At 38.6% G+C, this 20,006-nt stretch overlaps 1 protein-coding gene and 1 pseudogene across 1 annotated transcript; one reads left to right on the top strand and one right to left on the bottom strand.

The window, feature by feature from the left end:
* Positions 1-1,929: 1,929 nt before the first annotated feature.
* On the bottom strand, positions 1,930-11,150 carry LOC133765702 (UDP-glucuronosyltransferase 2B13-like). The gene is made up of 6 exons (XM_062199245.1): positions 10,398-11,150; positions 9,660-9,808; positions 7,453-7,584; positions 5,835-5,922; positions 4,411-4,630; positions 1,930-2,382 (listed from the first exon to the last, which is right to left on the bottom strand). The coding sequence occupies exons 1-6, from the start codon at positions 11,122-11,124 to the stop codon at positions 2,376-2,378; spliced, it is 1,323 nt and encodes a 440-aa protein (XP_062055229.1). The 5' UTR covers positions 11,125-11,150; the 3' UTR covers positions 1,930-2,375.
* A 5,686-nt stretch (positions 11,151-16,836) lies between these two features.
* On the top strand, positions 16,837-18,413 carry LOC133765701 (S-adenosylmethionine decarboxylase proenzyme-like; annotated as a pseudogene).
* The last annotated feature ends 1,593 nt before the right edge of the window (positions 18,414-20,006 follow it).

The following is a 20,006-nucleotide window of genomic DNA, read 5'->3' as shown; positions in this document are numbered from 1 at the left end:
TTCATTTTTTCATTATTTATGGTATCATCCTTGTCAAAAACCAATGGAGTGAGCTATATGGGTATTTGCAATGTTTTCAAAACATATTACATTGATCTATATGAAATTATCAATGGTAAATCATGTATTGAAGAAATTGGTAATCAATATGATTCCACAGCAACCTATAGTGAATTACTAAAGACCTACACATTTGTTTTGTTTTATGTATCTAGATTTTGTATTTGCTTTTATATTCTAAATTTGGATTTAACCCATTTTTTTCTTTAATCAGTGATATGAAAAGGAATTTATAAGAAAGGAAGGAGGGAGGGTGGGAGTGAGGGTGGTAGGGCAGATAGGTATCATTATGCTCTCAAATCTGTATATCTGAAACACTTGAAATTTGTTCACCTTATATAAATGAAAAGTTAAAATAAGAAAAGATTTTGATTTGTGTACTGCGCTCATATGTTATTTTATGAAAATTTGATGTGTTTGTTTTGGCAGAAAAGCAAAGCAGATTTGTATAATTTATATAACTTCTCAACTTTTTTGTATGGAGGACATCTAAAATCCACTCCTTTAGAAAATCTCATTTATGAGGTTTATCGTAATTAGCTACAATCTCATCTTTACAATACCTTTTCTTATTTCTCATTATACTGAAATTTTGATTCATGTGAGAAGTTTTGACATGAATGATGTATGTCAAGATTGGTAAATTTGGGGCTGGCACCATGGCTCACTTGGTTAATCCTCTGCCTGCGGTGCCGGCATCCCAATGGGCTCCAGGTTCTAGTCTCGGTTGCTCCTCTTCCAGTCTAGCTCTCTGCTGTGGCCCGGGAGGGAAGTGGAGGATGGCCCAGGTGCTTGGGCTCCTGCAGCTGCATGGGAGACCAGGAAGAAGCTCCTGGCTCCTGGCTTCTGATTGGCACATGCCAGTCGTAGTGGCCATTTGGGGAGTGAACCAACGAAAGAAAGACCTTTCTTTCTGTCTCTCTCTCTCACTATCTATAGCTCTACCTGTCAAATAAAAAAAAGTAAAGATTGGTAGGTTTTGAGATCCTTTAAATGAAGAAAATAAGCGCTCTTTGGCAATTTATAAATTACAATAGGATTGTTGAAAAATATTTAATTCTGATAATGATATAGTATGTGTAACTGCCCATGAATACTTAAAATGAACACAAGCATTGACAGCAGCAATTACTATGGTCTTCTATGACCAAGCTATTCCTATGACTACTACCAAAATAAGGTAATGGAGTTGGAATTCCCTATAATCTTCATAAAGGGAGTAGCATCTACAAGTGCTTAAATTCTATTTGGTAAGTGTGAAGTAAAATAACTTCAAGTTCTCAGTAAAAAAAATAGCATAGGTGATTCAGAGAATGCTATACTGTGTAGGAAAATAAAAAGTTTTAAAATGGCAAAGTTTGTACATTTATATATTAAATATATTCCTAATGTTTTTATGGAGAAAAAAGAACATTGGAATTTCTTCCCATGTCAGGCTTGCTTCTACTTGAATTCATCTTATATTCCCTTGTTCATCCCCAACTGAGAAAGGATGTTAAGATAATGGGAAGCAGAGACCTTTGAGGGTCACATCTTAAAAATTTGCAGGGTCCACCCTAAGAGAAGGATCCTGTGTCCACCTTTGGACTTACATCTTCCTGCAATGGACATTGGCAGAGCCCAATCAAACAGGGCAGGTTGGGTCACTCTAAAAGTGGCTGCTTGGTGACTGCTTGGACACAGTGTTAGTGAACACTAGACTTCCCTTATCTGAATAGATCCCTGAACAGCACAAAGAACAGACCTATCCACAATTTATGGGAAGTAAAAAAGGCCAAGATTACATGTTCAGACTAAAGTACATGTTAATATTTACCTTTTGCCACAATACCTCTTATCCATACTATATGAGGGCAGTTACTCAGTAACATTTCTTTCGTTCTTGATAACATCAATAGAGTGTACAGTGTCCTCAGTCAAACTTGCAAGGAAAGGAGGGCATGACTTAGCAGAATTTGAGGACTTTTGTGTAATTGCCTGACATAGCACGATAATGCCAACTTCCCGTTGCATCTCGTAAATATATTTCTTTCTGATACCAATGTTAATTGCCAAAGTTATTATGAACAAAACTCAGTCTCTTAATTTAGCATGTGCCATGTAGTTGTATATATTTTAGGTGATTTTGTATATACATTAGAACTGCCATAACAGTTTTCCTTTTACACAGGATGTTTCTGTAAGAAGACCTTTTTGTGGAGTCTGGTCAAGGGCTGATGCAATCACACTGGCCCTTTCTGCTGATATATTCAGGATCACTGACCCCAGAGAAACCATCACAATACCTTTTTCTCCAGAGATCTGGACAAAGTCCTTCAATTCCTGTGAAGAAAGACATCACAAAAGAGCAATAGCATAGCAACTCTATTGAAAGTGTTGGTGCCAACAGCTAAAGAGAAAATCAAGTAGTAGGAATTATTAGCGTGCTGGCTCTTTTGAAAATTCAGTTAAAATACCCATAAAAAAAAAAGTCAATTCAGTAGGGTTTAATACATTCAAACTGTGGGCAAGCTTCAGAACATTTTCATTTTGCACAACTGAAACTCTGTGCCATTTAGGGTCTATAGTTTTCATACAGATGGGAAAGATGAGTTTCAAGAAAATGTAGAAGAAAAATTATCTCTTCAGAAGGGATTATAGAGATCTTACGTTTATAGGCTGGAATTTGTTGGATATATAAAATGTCAAGATGCAGAGAGAGGTTTGGAAAGATCCAGGATTTTTTTTTTTTTTTTTTTTGACAGGCAGAGTGGACAGTGAGAGAGAGACAGAGAGAAAGGTCTTCCTTTTGCCGTTGGTTCACCCTCCAATGGCCGCTGCGGTAGCGCGCGGCGGCCGGCGCACCGCGCTGATCCGATGGCAGGAGCCAGGTGCTTATCCTGGTCTCCCATTGGGTGCAGAGCCCAAACACTTGGGCCATCCTCCACTGCACTCCCTGGCCACAGCAGAGAGCTGGCCTGGAAGAGGGGCAACCGGGACAGGATCGGTGCCCCGACCGGAACTAGAACCCGGTGTGCCGGCGCCGCAAGGCGGAGGATTAGCCTGTTGGGCCACGGCGCCGGCCAAGATCCAGGATTTTTAACATCCCAGTCTAGAATTTGAAATTAGTTATGTCCTCTGGATAAAGGGAAGCTACTGAAAGCAAAACAAGCAAAACCAACAGCACAACTCTTTTGAGATATGGAGCTAGAATTATTCAGTAAGCAATTGTGAATGGACCTGACATACAATGTTCAAAATATTTCAAAACTTAAATACAGGCTGCTGGTCCATCATATGGGTTAGATAAATGTCTGTACAATGTTGATAAGTAGTTGATATCAACCAGGAGTTGGTATAGTGTTGAAATGTTAATTATTAATGAATGAAGTAATGATTAAAGCCATGAAAGTATGAAACCGAATTGCCTTTCATTGAATCCTGATTCTTACTGTCATTTTCTTGCCCTTTTTCCACATTTCTGTGATCTCAGTTTTTATTGTTAGATGAAATAATGTTGGAAGAAATTATTTCTACTTTCAAAAATTATTATGAAACAAGCATATTCCATCTTATATTAGAAATCAATTAAATATTTATTTTATAACCATCCAAGTAAGACAGTAATAACCAAGCCATAAGACATAAGAATATCATCATGTGGAAGAAGAAATATCTCTTTTTTGTTCAGTAAATTTTAATTGATGAAAACCCTAGTTGCTACTATTTATCAGTGACAGCATTGCAATATTAGAATAGAAAATTTGAGAATCTTGGAATGTCACTGGAAATATTGATTGACAGTTCCATGCAGATTTACCAAAAACAAATCAGAATAATTTTAGAAACACAACTATGAATATATATGTGAAATAATGGCACATAGACTCCTACCCTAAAGTACCATTTTTACTATTAATCTGTATTCCACATATCAGGCTTTATATCTTGTACCAACACAACAAAATTGATTTTGAAATAAAATTTTAAGAGTTCTTATGCTGAAAGAAAATTATAACTGTGCAGAACATAAGTTTGTACAATTATAACATTCCTGCTTCCTGGCTGCAACTCTGTTCCTCATACTTCCTTGTCATCCTCTGTTAACCTTCTTCATTGATGCTCCACATGTCAATCTTTGGCTAATTCAAAATCTGTGCAGTATTGTTAAGCCACTGAAAATCATTCTATATATCCATCACAAAAATTTATAGTGATACTCCCAATGAATTACTGATGATTATCCTCTAGCATTCAGCAAATCTATACTCAATCTGATGTTCATGCTCTAAATTAGTATTGAGTCCTTGGTCTTCCACTGAAAATTGATCTAAAAATACTGTGTAAATTTAAAGAAACAGTAATACTCACGAAGGGTCATTAATGACTGTCTTCAAGGCATTGAGCAAATCTGCACTTGACATTGTTTTCCAGTCCAACTTAACAGCTGCTCCCTTGGCCTTCATGTAGACAATGTTATCAAGTTGATCTCCAAACAAAGGAATGCCCACCATAGGAATGCCATGGTAGATTGCCTCGAAGACACCATTGGCTCCACCATGAGTTATAAAAGCCTTGGTTTTTGGATGACCTGGGATGGAGTGATTTTTATAAAATTATAAATCTTACAAATGAAATGAGAAACATATAATATGAGGCACTGAAAGCACAGAGTACTCTAAAAACACAGTATCAATGTTCATGAAACTGCATTTAAATAGCTTTTAGATCAAGAGAAAGAGGCACCCAATTGCACTGGGGAGGTAAGGGAAGGTCATGTGGAAGAGGAGGTGTGTGACTTGAGGCTTGTACTGTATGCAAGATTGTCAAATGGGTATGAAAGAGTAGATTCTGAAAAAAAGGAACTGTATATGTGTCACATAAAAAGGCCAAGTGCCTCTTAGACATGTTCTCTCCAAGAAACCATACCACCACTGAGTGTGATTTATAGGTTGTAGAAGGATGCCTATATTCTATCTTGAAATTCCTTAGTACTTATTTTAAAGGTTGTTGATTTTTTTCCCACAGGAAACATAGAATTCTGCATAATAGCAGAGGGATATTGTTTCTTGGTGGTATTTATAAATTTCTATATTAAGGGAAAAGGCAGATGAAAATGTAATGATTGAATTAAGATTAAATCTGACAACCCAGGAGATTATTATTATTTAATTAATATATTTGAAAGAAACAGATGAAGCACTAGACACACACATACACACATACACTTACACACACAGTGCAAGGGACGTCCTTAGAGCAACAAAGAGAGAAGGAGATCTTCTTACTATGGTTCATTCATCAAAGGCACTGAACAGCTGAGAATGGGCCAAGCCGAAGCCAGGAGCTGGGGACTCAATCCAGCACTACTGTGTGGCTGCCAGTGACTCAGATATTTTAGCCATTGGCTGCTGCCTTGTTCATCTAGGATGAGTCAGCAGGAAGTAGGCATCAGAATTGGAGTTGGAACTTGAATCCAGGAACTCCACTATAGGAGGCATGTGTCCCCAAAGCATCTTAACCTTTCTGCCAAATGCCTCCCCCCGTTAAAAATTATTGAGAAATTCTCTCTGAGAGGTAAATACACTGAAAATAAGGATGCTTTGATTCTGGGCCTACAAATTTTGTAATCATAAAATGCCAACTGTCATAATTCATTGTATTTACCCCAGGACTGGGCAAGGGTTGCAAAGACATTTGGCTTGATTCTTTAGGTTTTCAACAATAAAGTCTTACTACTCTCATCTTGATCGACTGTTACTTGTGTTTTCAGTGTCTGTTCTCCAGAGACTTACCAAGAAGGTCATTCTGGGGCATCCACTTATAGAGCCGAGTGTTGGATCCTAACGTGTCTGGTTTCTTGCCTTCAAATCGCCAAAGAACCTGTTTGGTAAAGTAATAGCAATTTCATGAATTGGATTTCAAGTATAGCATGTCAAAATTCTAAGGAGGTTGGGAGATCACTCTTAAATACCTTGGATAGGAATGACAAAGAATAGAGGGCAAGGGAATTTAAGTAATGAGAACTGAAAGATGAAAGCCTTCATGTTTGCTGTACTCTTGCTGCATTCAATCAGGTTTGGAATGTATTAATGGTGTGTCACATATAGGATCTAAGCCACGTAAGATGATGTGTGATAAATTCAAGCATTTAAGAAATTATTAGGTGTTTTTAATTCAAATGAAACTAGAAGAACTCATTACCAGTTTACTTGTGATCTACATTATCTATATCTATATATCTTTGAATCTATAGATACACAGATATATAGATATGTGTATGTTTGTTTGTACATGTGTTTGAAATGTGAGACTCGTCTTCCAAACCTATTAACATTTTTAAACTTAAAAAATGGAAACAAGGTTTTATTTGCATCCACTGTTCCATATTTTGTTTTATGAGAATATGTCATTTTTTAAAGATTTATTCATGTATTTGTAAAGCAGAATTACAGAGAGGAAGCGGCAGAGAGAGAGGTCTTCAAGCCACTGGTACACTCCACAGATAAATGCAATGGCCAGAATTGAGTCGATCCTAAGGCAGGGGCCAGGAGCCTCCTCTATGTCTCCCACATGGTTGGAGGAGTCCAAGGATATGGGCCATCCTTCACCTCCCTCCCAGGCCACAGCAGAGAGCCAGAGCAGAAATGGAGCAACCAAGATCCAAAGCAAAGCCAACATGGGATGCTGGCACTGCAGGTGGTGGCCCCACCAGCTACGCCATGGCGCTTAGCCCAGAGAATTTGTCATCACTTATATCTGTCTACTGAAGCCACTGCTAGTGTTCAGTAGTGGGGGGCAGATTAATTTTTCTGTTTCTCTATATCTATTTAGATGAGTGCATAGCTGTGTTCATGCTTTGTTAGCTCTGGACTTCTGTTCTCCGAATAGGCTCCTCATTAGTATTTTAAATACCCCTACATACAAACTAGGGAAAGTAAAGAGGCATGGATTATATGAGAATCCTAAACTTTATAATGCACTTAAGATGTGTTTCAGTATTCCCTTAATGTTATTGAGGTAGTGCAGTCAGTAATGAAAATTCAGCTTCTGTCTGAATACAGCTTTAGTGTACACAGTGGACTTAACAATCCTTCCAGGCAAAGAAGCAAACAGCAGGGTAGAATTTAGTGATTTCTCTTTATCTGCCTGCAAAATGATTGAGTATTCCAAGCTTTCACAAGTCACCCGTTACGTACATTTCTGATCAAAATGTCAATGTCAAAGTTATGTACAATGAAATATACTCTGTGCTATTTTTGGACCTGTGAAGGAAGAGTTTAACTGATGTCTGAACTAAATTATAGATATCATAAGTATCTCCACTTCACATAGAAATATCTGTAATGGGACACTTTGCAGAGTTTAGCAGGCTCATTCAGCAGTTGCCCGCCACTAGGGCACATTTCTGACCTTCTGTGGCAGCTGGGCAAGGGCTGATGCAATCACATTGGCCCTTTCTTCTGTTAGGTCACTGATCATAGACCCCAGGGAAAACACCACCACTCCCTCTTCTCCAGAGCTCTGCACAAAGTCTTCCATCTCCTGTGATGAGAAAATTGGGTCTGTCATAAAGAGCAGCATTGTTGGTTATCAGTGTATCAAAACACTATCCCTTCCAAAACTAAAACTTCGTGCCCTGTGGACATTATGTTATATATATGTAGAGCATTGAAATCCTAATTTATACTCATCTTGCATTTTACAGAAATATGTGATTTATTTTTATCTTCCTTGTTCTTCTGTTTGGAACTAAACCTACTATTTTAGCTGAGTTAGTGTTATTAAAAGTTCTTCGATAGAACAATTTATAATGGTGTGATATGTATGTGTTTGCATATATTTGTATATATATTAATTTTAATCATTCCTTAATATTCAGTTTAGGTTACTAAAAATGTATTCTTATAAATAAATGCTACAGATACTGATTTGGCACTTACTAGTTCCTTTTCTCTGCACAATTTTATGTCTGGTAAAACCAAAGAATATACTTTTAAGTTACTCTATGTTATTTGTTAAATTTCTCTCTTCTGTTTTACAAAAGGACAGAGATTATCTGAGCTTACAATAATTAATAAAAAAGCAAGTTGGTAGGAGAAACAGATGCTTTAACAGAATATGTAATTAAGTTCAACAATTCTGTACTTGGTTTCAAATATTGTTTATGCAAATAAATCTGTGAAGTCTGAGAAATAAAATTCTGCAAATATTTGAACAGAATTGACACTGGTGCATTAGAAATGTTGGAAACCATAATTCAGAGTTATATCCATTTTTATTATTAAGAATAAAAATGTAATTGTGAAAGGACAATACAACAATGTCTCATATGTAGGTCACCTTACAAATAGGACATGGGACAAATATGAAATTTTCATGTATTACATAATAGCAAATAATGACTTTCATTGCCAGTACAATTATTTTCATTGCAAAGACGCAAAATACTTTCAGAAAGCATTCCATCACATTTGTGGCGATATGTTGTTGGATTCATGTGACACAGGTTGTTTGACAGTTTCATCAGTCTTAACTAATTTTGAATAATATGAATTTTTATGTCAAATCATCTTAGATAGTAATAGGTACAAGCATTTTATACTTTCTTCTTCCTGATAGGTCCTGATTTAAATAATTTTAGGTATGCTAAGTAGTTTTCTCTATCGAAGTCCAACAAATATGAAATCTTTTCTTTTTCACAATGTTGTGAATAATCCATGCATTTACTAGACTCATATCAATCATTTGTTTGAAGAAAGTCTTATACAATTTTAAAACTTTAAAAATTTGTTCAAGAACTGCATAGATAGAAATGGGAAATGCCACTACTTGTCAACAACCACAACAAATAGCAATTGAATCAGTGGATGAAAGACCTCTCTTTCTCTCTCTCTGTCTCTCTCTCACTCTGTATGTGTGTGTGTGTGTGTGTCTTCCCCTCTTTTTGTAATTCTGACTTTGAAATAAATAAATCTTAAAAAAGGTCCTTCTTTACTTCTTTATAAATTTCTTCTTCCCTCTTCTCTACACCTATTCCTGCACATCCTTCATATTTCATCTTTATCAGTGGCTCCTGGACATCTCTTATGATCCTTACTAGATATTCTCCCAGCATTGTCCTTCTTTCCAATATAAACACTTCCACTCAAGTTTAACCATTTGCCCATAGTGTATCCTAAAGGGTTCCAAGGAGATGGAGGAGAGCAGATGCTGTGTTTACCTTCCTCTGTATATGTCCAACACATGGACATTATACATCAAAAAGTGACTTGTATTTTCTTATGTGTTGAATAATGAAGACTTTAATTTAACAGAGTCTTGCCTCAAAGTCTCCCAGATATTAAATTTTAATCTGTAATGAAGGTGAACTCTGGATACTTGTGTGATGGTGTTGAAATACAAGCACACTTTATATAGTCCATGGAGAGTGTACATTGGCTTCTTATTCAAATGTCCATGAACTTTTAAGTCCCCTCTTGTGAATTTCTCATTGGAAAGATTTTTCCCCCCACTTCCTATAACTCTTCCTTTGAATCAAATGTTGTAAATGAAGAATGCCGAGTCATTTCCATGAAAATACGAAGCAAACCAAATACAGCACACAGGAACTTACTTACCTGAGGCAGAGGTTTGGCAGGTTTGCAGTGGAGCCCTCCAATGAAATCAAAGTTTGGTAAAAGTGGGCGAGGAAACTCCAAGTCCCAGGAGCTTCGAATGAGCCACATGTCAGCTTTCCCCATTAGCTCCAAGAATGTAACAGGTCTACCTGAATGTGAGAAAAAGAAAGAAGAGGGAGAGTAGTGAGGGAAATGTGATGTGAAGTATGTTATGTCAATTCTGCAAGGTGTTGGAATTATGCAGTGAATGATGTATAAAGTACACAGTGTGAAACCAAATATGTTATATAGGCATCATATAATTTACAATTAAAATTTATGCACTGTTCACTTTATATATGTGTGTGTGTATGTGTGTGTATGACAATGCCAGGGAATAATAAACATAGAATCTCACCTCAGTAAGCTCATAATCATAAATAATCAATTAAATAGAGCAGTATAGAATCAAACATGCAAAACATAAAGAAAAATAGCCATGGAAAAGCTTGCTGAAATCCTCAGTATTTCTATTTGTGGTTGTATGCCACCCTGGAACATCCTAATCTAGTGATGGTCCATTGGCTTAAACTTACCCTGCATGTAAACACCATTGCATTACATTTGTGAGAATGACAGACTTTTTATATTTTATTTCATTATTTTACCTATAAAAGACAAATTCCTTTGATTTTTTTCATTCGTACAAGCTCACATTCAAAGTCACAAAAGTTAGGATCAATTAAAAAGATGACTTACCCAGTACTTCACTATAAAATCGATCCCATCGCTTCTCATTAAATTTTGGGAACCAAAAGTCAAAGTAAAGCATGCATAGCAGATTTTGCACCCTCTCCATGAATGTCATTTGACTGCTTAGACCAGACATCATAACAGGTACATAGGAAGGAGGCAGTAAGAGTCCTCCACCATGCTTTTGCAATAAGTAGCCAGGAAAGCTACGAAGACTGTACAGGAGGGGTATTTTAAGTAACTCAGCCAGCAGCTCACCACCAGTACTAACAGGATCTGCAAGAACAACATCAAATCTTGATTCCTGCAGCTTTGTCATGAGTTTCTTGTTCAAAACGACTTCTTTGCAGATAGCTTCATGAATGTCAGAATTTTTTAAAACAATCATTTTCATTAATGGAAAGGTTTCCCAATAGCTATCTAATGACACATTATATATCATTGCATAGATCAAATCCATGAAAAAATCCTCGATTTCATCTTTACTGTAGGATGTATGGAAAGTTTCAAATTTAATTCCCGATTCATTGTTGGAACTAATTACAATAGAAGCTGAAGATCTCAGGACAGTGACTTCATGGCCTCGCTGGACAAGTTCATCCAGGATTGTCTTCATATTCATCCAGTGACTGTACTTCACAGGCCACACCAGCACCTTCCCACAGCTCCCAGAGCTGAAGCAGCAGCTCAGCTGTAGCAGCAGCAGCAGAACTGAAATGCATTTCACAGACATCCTGGTGAAGTGCAGTGCTTCCTCTCCAGTTGCTGTTCCTTTTTTAGCTAGTCAAGCTTGTATCCATGAAGAAATTCATCACGTAGGGCATATTAAACATATCTCAATCTGATCTCTGCACTGAGATGTCATTTTGAAAAAGTTAAGGTAGGTGACCTTCTGTTTATATCAGTGTGTTTAGAGTCTCCCCCACATTTTTAAGGACTTACAGAGAGAGGGAAAAATAGAGAAAGACACCTTCCATCCACTAGTTTACTCCTTTAATGTTCACAGCTCTATGGACTAAGTCCAAGCTGAAGCCATGAGACTGTGGCCCTCTTTGGGTTTCCTATTTGAGTGGCAAGGCCCCAAAATACTCATGCAATCTTTCTATGCCTTCCCAGGGACATTATTAGGAGTTTGATCAGAAATGGATCAGATGGGAGTTGAACTTGTGTCACTTGAACTGATGCCAGTGTTTGGACAGTGGCTTATCAGCTGTGCTTCACTGGTGGCCCCTGGAGTCTCTTTTATGGTTAAGTGCTGCCACCTTAAATAGAGATTTGAAAGTGTGAGACATCTTCCATCCATTGGTATACTTCCTAAATCATCACAATTGTAGGGACTAGTCCAAGTTGAAGCCATGAGATGTGACCCTCTTTGGTTTCCTATTTGAGTGGCAATACCTACAAAGACTCAGAAAATCTTTCCATGCCTTCCCAGGGACAGTATTGGAGCTACATCAAAAGTGGGTTATATGAGAATTGAAGTAGTGCTCTGAGGCCAGTGCTCCAGACAGTGGCTTAATCAGCTGTGTCACAACAGGGTCTCCTGGAGTCTCTTTTATGGTTAAATGCTGTCCCCTAGTGGAGATTTATGACCTGCTAGTGTAGGTCAGTTATGTTATAAGAGATTTTAGAACAGCGTCAATTGCAGCAACAAGTGAGAGGTGAATTGCCTCTGCAGTCTCTGTGTCACAGAACCTGATAATCTTTCTTAGATAGACTGGCACAGGGGACTTTTTTGTGTAGAAACTTTTATACTAAATATCAATATAACTAATATATAATGTGTTGTACTATATATATTATCATATATAATATATATACACATGCATCCATTTTTGCCAAATCAAAGTGTATTAATCAGTGTTTCATCATATTCTCATATAAATGTGTAAGCACAATCACTATCAATTTTTGGGCTTTTCATAACTCCAAAAGAAAAACCCAATATCCTTTATCCTTTGGGCTTCTCCTTCAGATTTCTGATTCCTACAGTTGTAGCAAGTACTCATCTACTTTCTGTTTCTAGAGATTTGCTGTTGCAGGAATTTCATGTAAATGGAATCCTATAGCATTTGAGGCAGAGACATTGATGCATGTCTGTGTGTGACCTCCCTGCCTGAGGAGTAAGTCTGCAACCTATTTTCCTAGGTTGCTTATCCCATCATGGAACCCCCAGTGTTTGAGTGAGTTGGGAAGTGAATATTTGGGAATTGGAATTCTCAGAGTGCAGTGATTGAATAGAACGTCTATGTTAAGAATATCATTGGAGATCCTTCTTGGCCTTAGTTGTCTGAAATTAAACCTGCTACATAGCAGAAATGTGTTTGTCAGAAATACCCGAGTGCTGCTGCCCTCAATCTGGCTAATGGGAAATACAACTTATACCATAACTTTCAACTGAAAGCAATGGAGCAGAAAGAATCTAGTGATCTAGTTGGCATCTACCTGCAGTGAACTCTCTCTCTCTCTCCCTCTCTCTCTCTGCCATATGCTATATGTCTGAATTCCAAGAGCTATTAGTTGATTATGCTTTTAAACATGTTTCATTAGTTAGTCTTGCTTCACTTGGAAGCTAGTCTACAGAGGTTTTCACACTGTTACGTGAAGAGTTTTTCATTTTCTTACTATTCATTGAGTAATTTATTCAGTGCATAGTTAAGCTTATGATTATAAAATTTAAAGGCATGTCATTATAAAAATTAAAAGAAAGAATAAGGAAGGAGGAGGAAAGGTGTAAGTGTGGATGGGAAGGAGAGTTCGGTGGGAAATATCACTATGCTACTAAATCTGTATATATGAAATACATGAAAGACTTAGCTAAGTGAAAATTATTATTTTTAAACGAAAGGATAAAAATTATTTAAAAAGTGGCTATTTCAAGTTTTCTTGCCATTTTCTGTGTTCATAAAATTTGCATGTATTTAGGTTTTTGCAAATATTGGAATCTTTAATGTTTTTTGAAATAAGTTCATTCACAGATATTTAAAATATTATATAAATAGTTTAAAATTGGGTACCAAGTGGATCTATGCTGGATTCCTGATCAGTTGAAGTATTCTAGAGCATAGTAAATGATTAAAAGTATAATATAGTATCTTTTTAAAAATTTATTTGAAAGATAGAGTTAGCAGTGTGAGAGACAGAGAGAAAGGTCTTCCTTCTTTTGGTTCAACCCCCAAATGGCCACTACAGCCAGCGTGCTGCACTGATCCGAAGCCAGGAGCCAGGTGCTTTCTCCTGGTCTCCCATGGGGGTGCAGGGCCCAAGCACTTGGGCCATCCTCCAACTGCACTCCCGGGCCATAGCAGAGAGCTGGACTGGAAGAGGAGCAACTGGGACTAGAACCCGGTGCTCATATGGGATGCTGGTGCGGCGGGTGGAGGATTAACCAAGTGAGCCACAGCGCCAGCCCCATAATACAGTATCTTAACCCTGCTCTGTTAAATTAGTATGGCTAATTTCTAGTTATGTCTAAGCGTCAAACTCCATTGTCTGTATTCTTAGGTGTTTCTTTAAAGTTAATTGTCTCAAACATGGACTCTTGGATCCATGTCTCTGTGAAATTCCTATCTTGGATGCTTTAACATAGGATCATATACAGAGTACAGAATGGTTAAAAGCAACAGGACTACTAATAACACAGCTGCTTCAATGCACCTTATTGTGTGCTAAACCTTTGCCTAAGGGTAATTTCTTCTGCATCCCACTAAACCTGGAATCTGGGAAAGTGTGGATACAGAGCTTCCCAAACTTCAGGTTTCTAAACTAGAGGTAGCTTACCTTGGATATGTTCTAACTCCATAAACATGTGCTTTCTCAGCCAAGGGAAGAGAAAGCTGCCCTATATTTAAAAGGAAACTAAGGATATTTCTTGGAACAGCAGAATTCTGTGGAATTTGGATTCTAAGATTTGGATTGCAAGCTTTTGTATTTGCTTTAAAAAGCCCTGATGCAGACACTGTGCTGGAAAGGGTAGCTACAAGGGTTGTTCCAAAGAATTAAGGAGCTTCTAATAGAAGCTCCGACAATGGGAACTGCTGATGACAGGATTCTATAGGATATGGATACTGGGATTTGGATTCTAAGCCTTTATTGCTTCAAAAAGACCCTGACACAGACACACTGTGCTGGACAGGGGAGCTACAGAAGGTGTTCCAAGGAATTAAGGAGATTTTGACAAAAACCCCAACATTAGAAAGTCCTGAGCAAGCCATTCATAGAAAGATCCTCTTCAGATCAGTTACAGCTTAAATGAAAGAGACCTTAGGAGGTGCTACTAAGCACGACTACCTCAGTGAAATTAGTATTAAACTTCTACCTCCTAAGTCTTCACAGGTGAACTCAAAAGACATGCCTGATTATTTCTGTAAGCCAATCAGAAATCTTAAGCAAAAGGATAAGTAAAGCCTTTGCTTTCATCACATCAAGACTGCTTCACTTTAAGGCAGGCATGCTGTGACTGCCTCCTCTTTTGATTCTCTCTGGGAACTTTTATTGACAATAAAACTCCTAATGGGATCTTCTATTTTACTTCTCTATGCTCAAGCTAAATGGGTTTTATAATCTACATAAGGGTAGCTAATCACCACCCACTTTCTGGGAGTCTGTAAGATACAGTCTTTCATCTTAAGGGGCACTCCACTTACAACTGGGTTTGTTGCAGCTCTGCTTATGCTATTTAACAAATGTATATGTTTCAGAACTTGACTTCTGGCAATAACTGACCATACAGGGAATATAGACATTGGCAGTGATCAAGACTGCTCCAGCTCACAAAGCAAATTTGTTAGATAAGATAGAGACTTCCAGACCCAGGACAGGCAGGGCCTGTACTACGCCCCTCATAAGCTGGAGGCAGCTATAGAAGATGTGATGATTCTACGCCTTTTGCCATCCCTTAGGATTAAGGGAATGGAGTCTCTGAGAGGGGAATGTTGTAGGCAATCATGTAGGATAAAAATGACTAGGATTGTGAGCTGGAAGACCACACCTTCACCACTCCCCCTGTGTGACCTCATGCCCCCTTCCAGGCCACACTTGGGTGCCCCATTTGCCAATCAGGCTAATTAACCACTCCTCTTTGGAAGTGTTTTAAAGGCTTGCAACACAGTGGGCCCAGCCCTTTTTGGCCTTTTGCCTCTTTCGCCATTACAGGCCCTTACTGCCTGGCAACTTCAGGATGCATGGCCTTTGGGCCACCTGCCCCATGCTTCCTGGCCTGCATGCTCCTCCACATGGCTGGCTCCTGGTGCTTGGTATGAATCCAGATTTCTCTCTCTCTTTTAGATAGTGCCCTCACTACCCCATACATTTCTCTCACTGAATAAAAACCTTAAAAAATAATTTTTAAAAAGTATGACTATTATACCAGTTGTTATTTTGAGTCACTAAACAGAGTTTTAAATTACCTTGTTGATTAATTTTATACATTATAGAATGCTGTTTTTACCAAGTCTTTAAATAATAGTCTCTCTCTCTCTTTCTCAGCTATATGCAGAAAAAAATAGTAAAAGGATTTTATCTATTTATTTGAGTGGTAGAGTTACAGAGAGAGGGAGTGACAGAGAGAAAGGTCATCCGTTTACTGATTCACTCCACAAATGGCCAGCTGGAGCTGCACCTATTCCAAGTGAGGAGCCAGGAGTTTCTTCCAGGTCTCCCACATGGGTCCAGGGGCCCAAGGACTTGAGCCATCTTCTACTGCTTTCCCAGGCCATAGCAAACACCTGGATCAGAAGAGGAACATCTGGGACATGAATTGGCACTCATATGGGATTCCAGAGCTGCACTACACCATGGTGCTGGTCCTACCTTTTTTATTGTTTTTCCTTCATGAGAATACTGCCATTCGTGAAACACTCAACATCTGGATTTCTCAGAGGTTCATCTTGTGGATCAGTCCTGCTAGAGTAGATATTCTATATGTTCTCTACATAAGAATGAGCTGTTTTCAGTACCTTCGGATGGCAGGAGAGCAACTGGATTGAGCATGTGGCATACATTGAGAGTTACTTCAAGTGAATCTGTAAAAAAGCTTAGTATTTCTTAAGATATCCTCCTGTTGACCACTAATGTCATTTAATTTCTTGAACTCATTGTACTCAAGTGACTGGCCTAAAATTAACTGTTGACTTGTTCTACCAAAAATGCTGTAGCAGTTACTGCCCTTATGCATACTAGCTATCCTGTGGTCCTTGAATCTAGTTGCTTAGAACAGTAGGCCATGGGTCATGAAAGTGGTAGGCCATGGGTCATGAAAGTAGACGCAATTTCTGAGTGACCACACCCAGAGTTCTTCTCTACTGTAAACAGAGAACAAATTTCACCACCAACTCCCATAAAAATACAACCCTTTGAAGTTGAGGGTCCAGTAGGGGAACTTAATACATAGCACGTGGCTCCCGCATCAATTAGAAAATCAATACTCTGGCTTATACAGTATGGCCGGCGACATTAGCTAGCGCTCGCTCAACTCTCTCTAACGGGGAAGCAGCGGACTACAAGAGACTGAACTGTATCTGCCTCTTTTTTCCAACAGACTCACGTTCAACTTGCGCTCATAAAAAAAAAAAAAAGCCGGGAAAAATTTTATTAATCCTTTTTTTTAAAAAAAAGTTAATATAAAATATAGCAAAAAAAAAAAAAAAAAAAGGAACCTGAACTTTACTAACACAGCTGGAACAATCCGCAGCGGCGGCAGCAGCGGCGGGAGAAGAGATTTAATTTAGTTGATTTTCTGTGGTTGTTGGTTGTTGGCTAGTCTCACGGTGATGGAAGCTGCACATTTTTTTCAAAGGGACCGAGAAGCTTCTGGAGGTTTGGTTCTCCCGGCAGCAACCCGACACCAACCAAGGATCTGGGGATCTTCGTACTATCCCGAGATCTGAGTGGGACATACTTTTGAAGGATGTGCAATGTTCAATCATAAGTGTGACAAACACTGACAAGCAGGAAGCTTATGTACTCAGTGAGAGTGGCATGTTTGTCTCCAAGAGACGTTTCATTTTGAAGACATGTGGTACCACCCTCTTGCTGAAAGCGCTGGTTCCCCTGCTGAAGCTTGCTAGGGACTACAGTGGGTTTGACTCAATTCAAAGCTTCTTTTATTCTCGTGTAAGAATTTCATAAAGCCTTCTCACCAAGGGTACCCACACTGGAATTTCCAGGAAGAAATAGAGTTTCTTAATGCGATTTTCCCAAATGGAGCAGCACATTGTATGGGACGTATGAATTCTGACTGTTGGTACCTGTATACTCTGGATTTTCCAGAGAGTCGGGTAATCAGCCAGCCAGATCAAACCCTGGAGATTCTGATGAGTGAGCTTGACCCAGCAGTCATGGACCAGTTCTACATGAAAGATGGTGTTACTGCAAAGGACGTCACTCGTGAGAGTGGAATTCGTGACCTGATACCAGGTTCTGTCATTGATGCCACACTATTCAATCCTTGTGGGTATTCAATGAATGGAATGAAATCGGATGGAACTTATTGGACTATTCACATCACTCCGGAATTTTCTTATGTTAGCTTTGAAACAAACTTAAGTCAGACCTCCTATGATGACCTGATCAGGAAAGTTGTGGAAGTCTTCAAGCCAGGAAAATTTGTGACCACCTTGTTTGTTAATCAGAGTTCTAAATGTCGCACAGTGCTTTCTTCGCCCCAGAAGATTGAAGGCTTTAAACGTCTTGATTGCCAGAGTGCTATGTTCAACGATTACAATTTTGTTTTTACCAGTTTTGCTAAGAAGCAGCAACAACAGCAGAGTTGATTAAGAAACATGAAGAAAAAACGCAAAAAGAGAACACACATAGAAGGTGGTGGCTGCTTTCTAGATGTTGACACTGGGGGCCATGCTTTCTGTAACCACCACTTTGTAGTTGCACAGAGCCCTAGATGTAATGATAGTGGAATCATTTTGAATTGTGTGCATTATTATATCAAGGAGTTAGATATCTTGCATGAATGCTCTCTTCTGTGTTTAGGTATTCTATGCCACTCTTGCTGTGAAATTGAAGTGCATGTAGAAACTGAAGTTTGCATGTAGAAACTGAAGTATGCATGTAGAAGTGCATATATGAAACTTTACAACACTTGTGAAAACAATTCAATTTGGTTTATGCGCAGTGTAATATTTCTGCAGGTATTGTCCAAAATTCCCCACAGACAAGGCTTTCATCCTCATTAGGTGTTGGCCTCAGCCTAACCATCTGGGACTGTTCTATTGCTGCCAGGATTTTATGTCCAGTTACCTCCACTTTCTAGAACATATTCTCTACTAATGTTATGGAAACCAATTTCTACTTCATACAGATGTTTTTTTGCAACAGCAATTAAAGTTTTTCTTCATGAGTTGATTCCTCTTTAAAAAAAAAAGAAAATCAATACTCTTATCTCTGACATTGATAACCACCAGGGTCTCCTAGTAGACATGTTTATTTTATTTCTGGAAGCCTCCTTAGTCCTCAGCCCCTACCAGTCTTCAAATAAGGACTGTGAACCCATTCCTCCCTTTAGAACTGAGGAATGTCCCTCATCCAATAACTGTCTCTTATATTGAAGCCACATATCAGGTGTATTCTTCAAGTAAGAACACTCTTGACACCAGTGTTACACATTGCTACACATGAAACATTCTCCCTTGAGTTTCTTAGCCATAACAGAAAATCTCTTGTGCTGTCTTTGAGTTCACAGATGCTTGTTACAGTGACCACCATCTTTTGAATCTATTCTCTGCAATGCTTCTTACATTGAAGTACCCTCTCTTCTTCAGCCCTATCTTTATCAATGTACACCTGATAATGCTATTTTTGCTATCTGACTCGTGGGAGTCTTAGGTCCCAATGTGAGTTTCTGAAACTGTACCATTAGGAGTGAGTCCACTGGAATTGATACAAAATCATTCACAGCTGAAAGTCTCCCTGTAAGGTGTGAAAACAAAGAATAGACATGGTTCTGTGAAAGCTCAGGTAGGTTCAAGCATTTGAGTTTAACACCCACATTAAGTGAGATGTGGAATCTTAAGATCTCATTTCTGTACCTCAAGGCATGGTTCCCTGTAGATCTATATCCCAGTCCTTTTCAGGGCTTCTTTTGGTTGATCTGCACTGAAGATCTCCCAGATCTGAAATGATATTGCCCAAGTACCCAGATTGTTTTTTGGGGCTCCTACCACTGCACCTAGAGATTTTGATCTCCTGATGGGGGGGAAGTTCTGTGCCTTAGACTACATGTGGGTCAAAGGAGGCATTTAACCCAAGCCCCATATTCATATCCCAGTGCAGTATCAGCATCCAAGTATTTTGGAGCTAAAGACAGGTTTAAAAACATACTCAGATGTTGGAACTAAGAAAACCAGCTCCCAAACTTCTCAAAGCTGACCCTTGTGATAAAGTATAAAGCAGGTAGCTAGATTAGTCCATGATCTGGAAGCCACACCTCTCCCAAGCTATGTAATCCATTCTGCCTACCTGTCAGCCAAATAATCCCTTTCCCAAGATGTATACCCCTCACTCGAGACCTGGGGCAGCATCATGGAACAACTCCCCCTTTCAGCCTCATCAGAAGCCAGCAAATAGGAGGGGTTCTATCTCTCCCTGCTAATGAGGATTAGA

Source organism: Lepus europaeus, chromosome 8, assembly GCF_033115175.1.
Source record: "Lepus europaeus isolate LE1 chromosome 8, mLepTim1.pri, whole genome shotgun sequence".
Lineage (NCBI taxonomy): Eukaryota > Metazoa > Chordata > Mammalia > Lagomorpha > Leporidae > Lepus > Lepus europaeus.
This window is presented reverse-complemented; position numbering and strand designations above follow the sequence as displayed.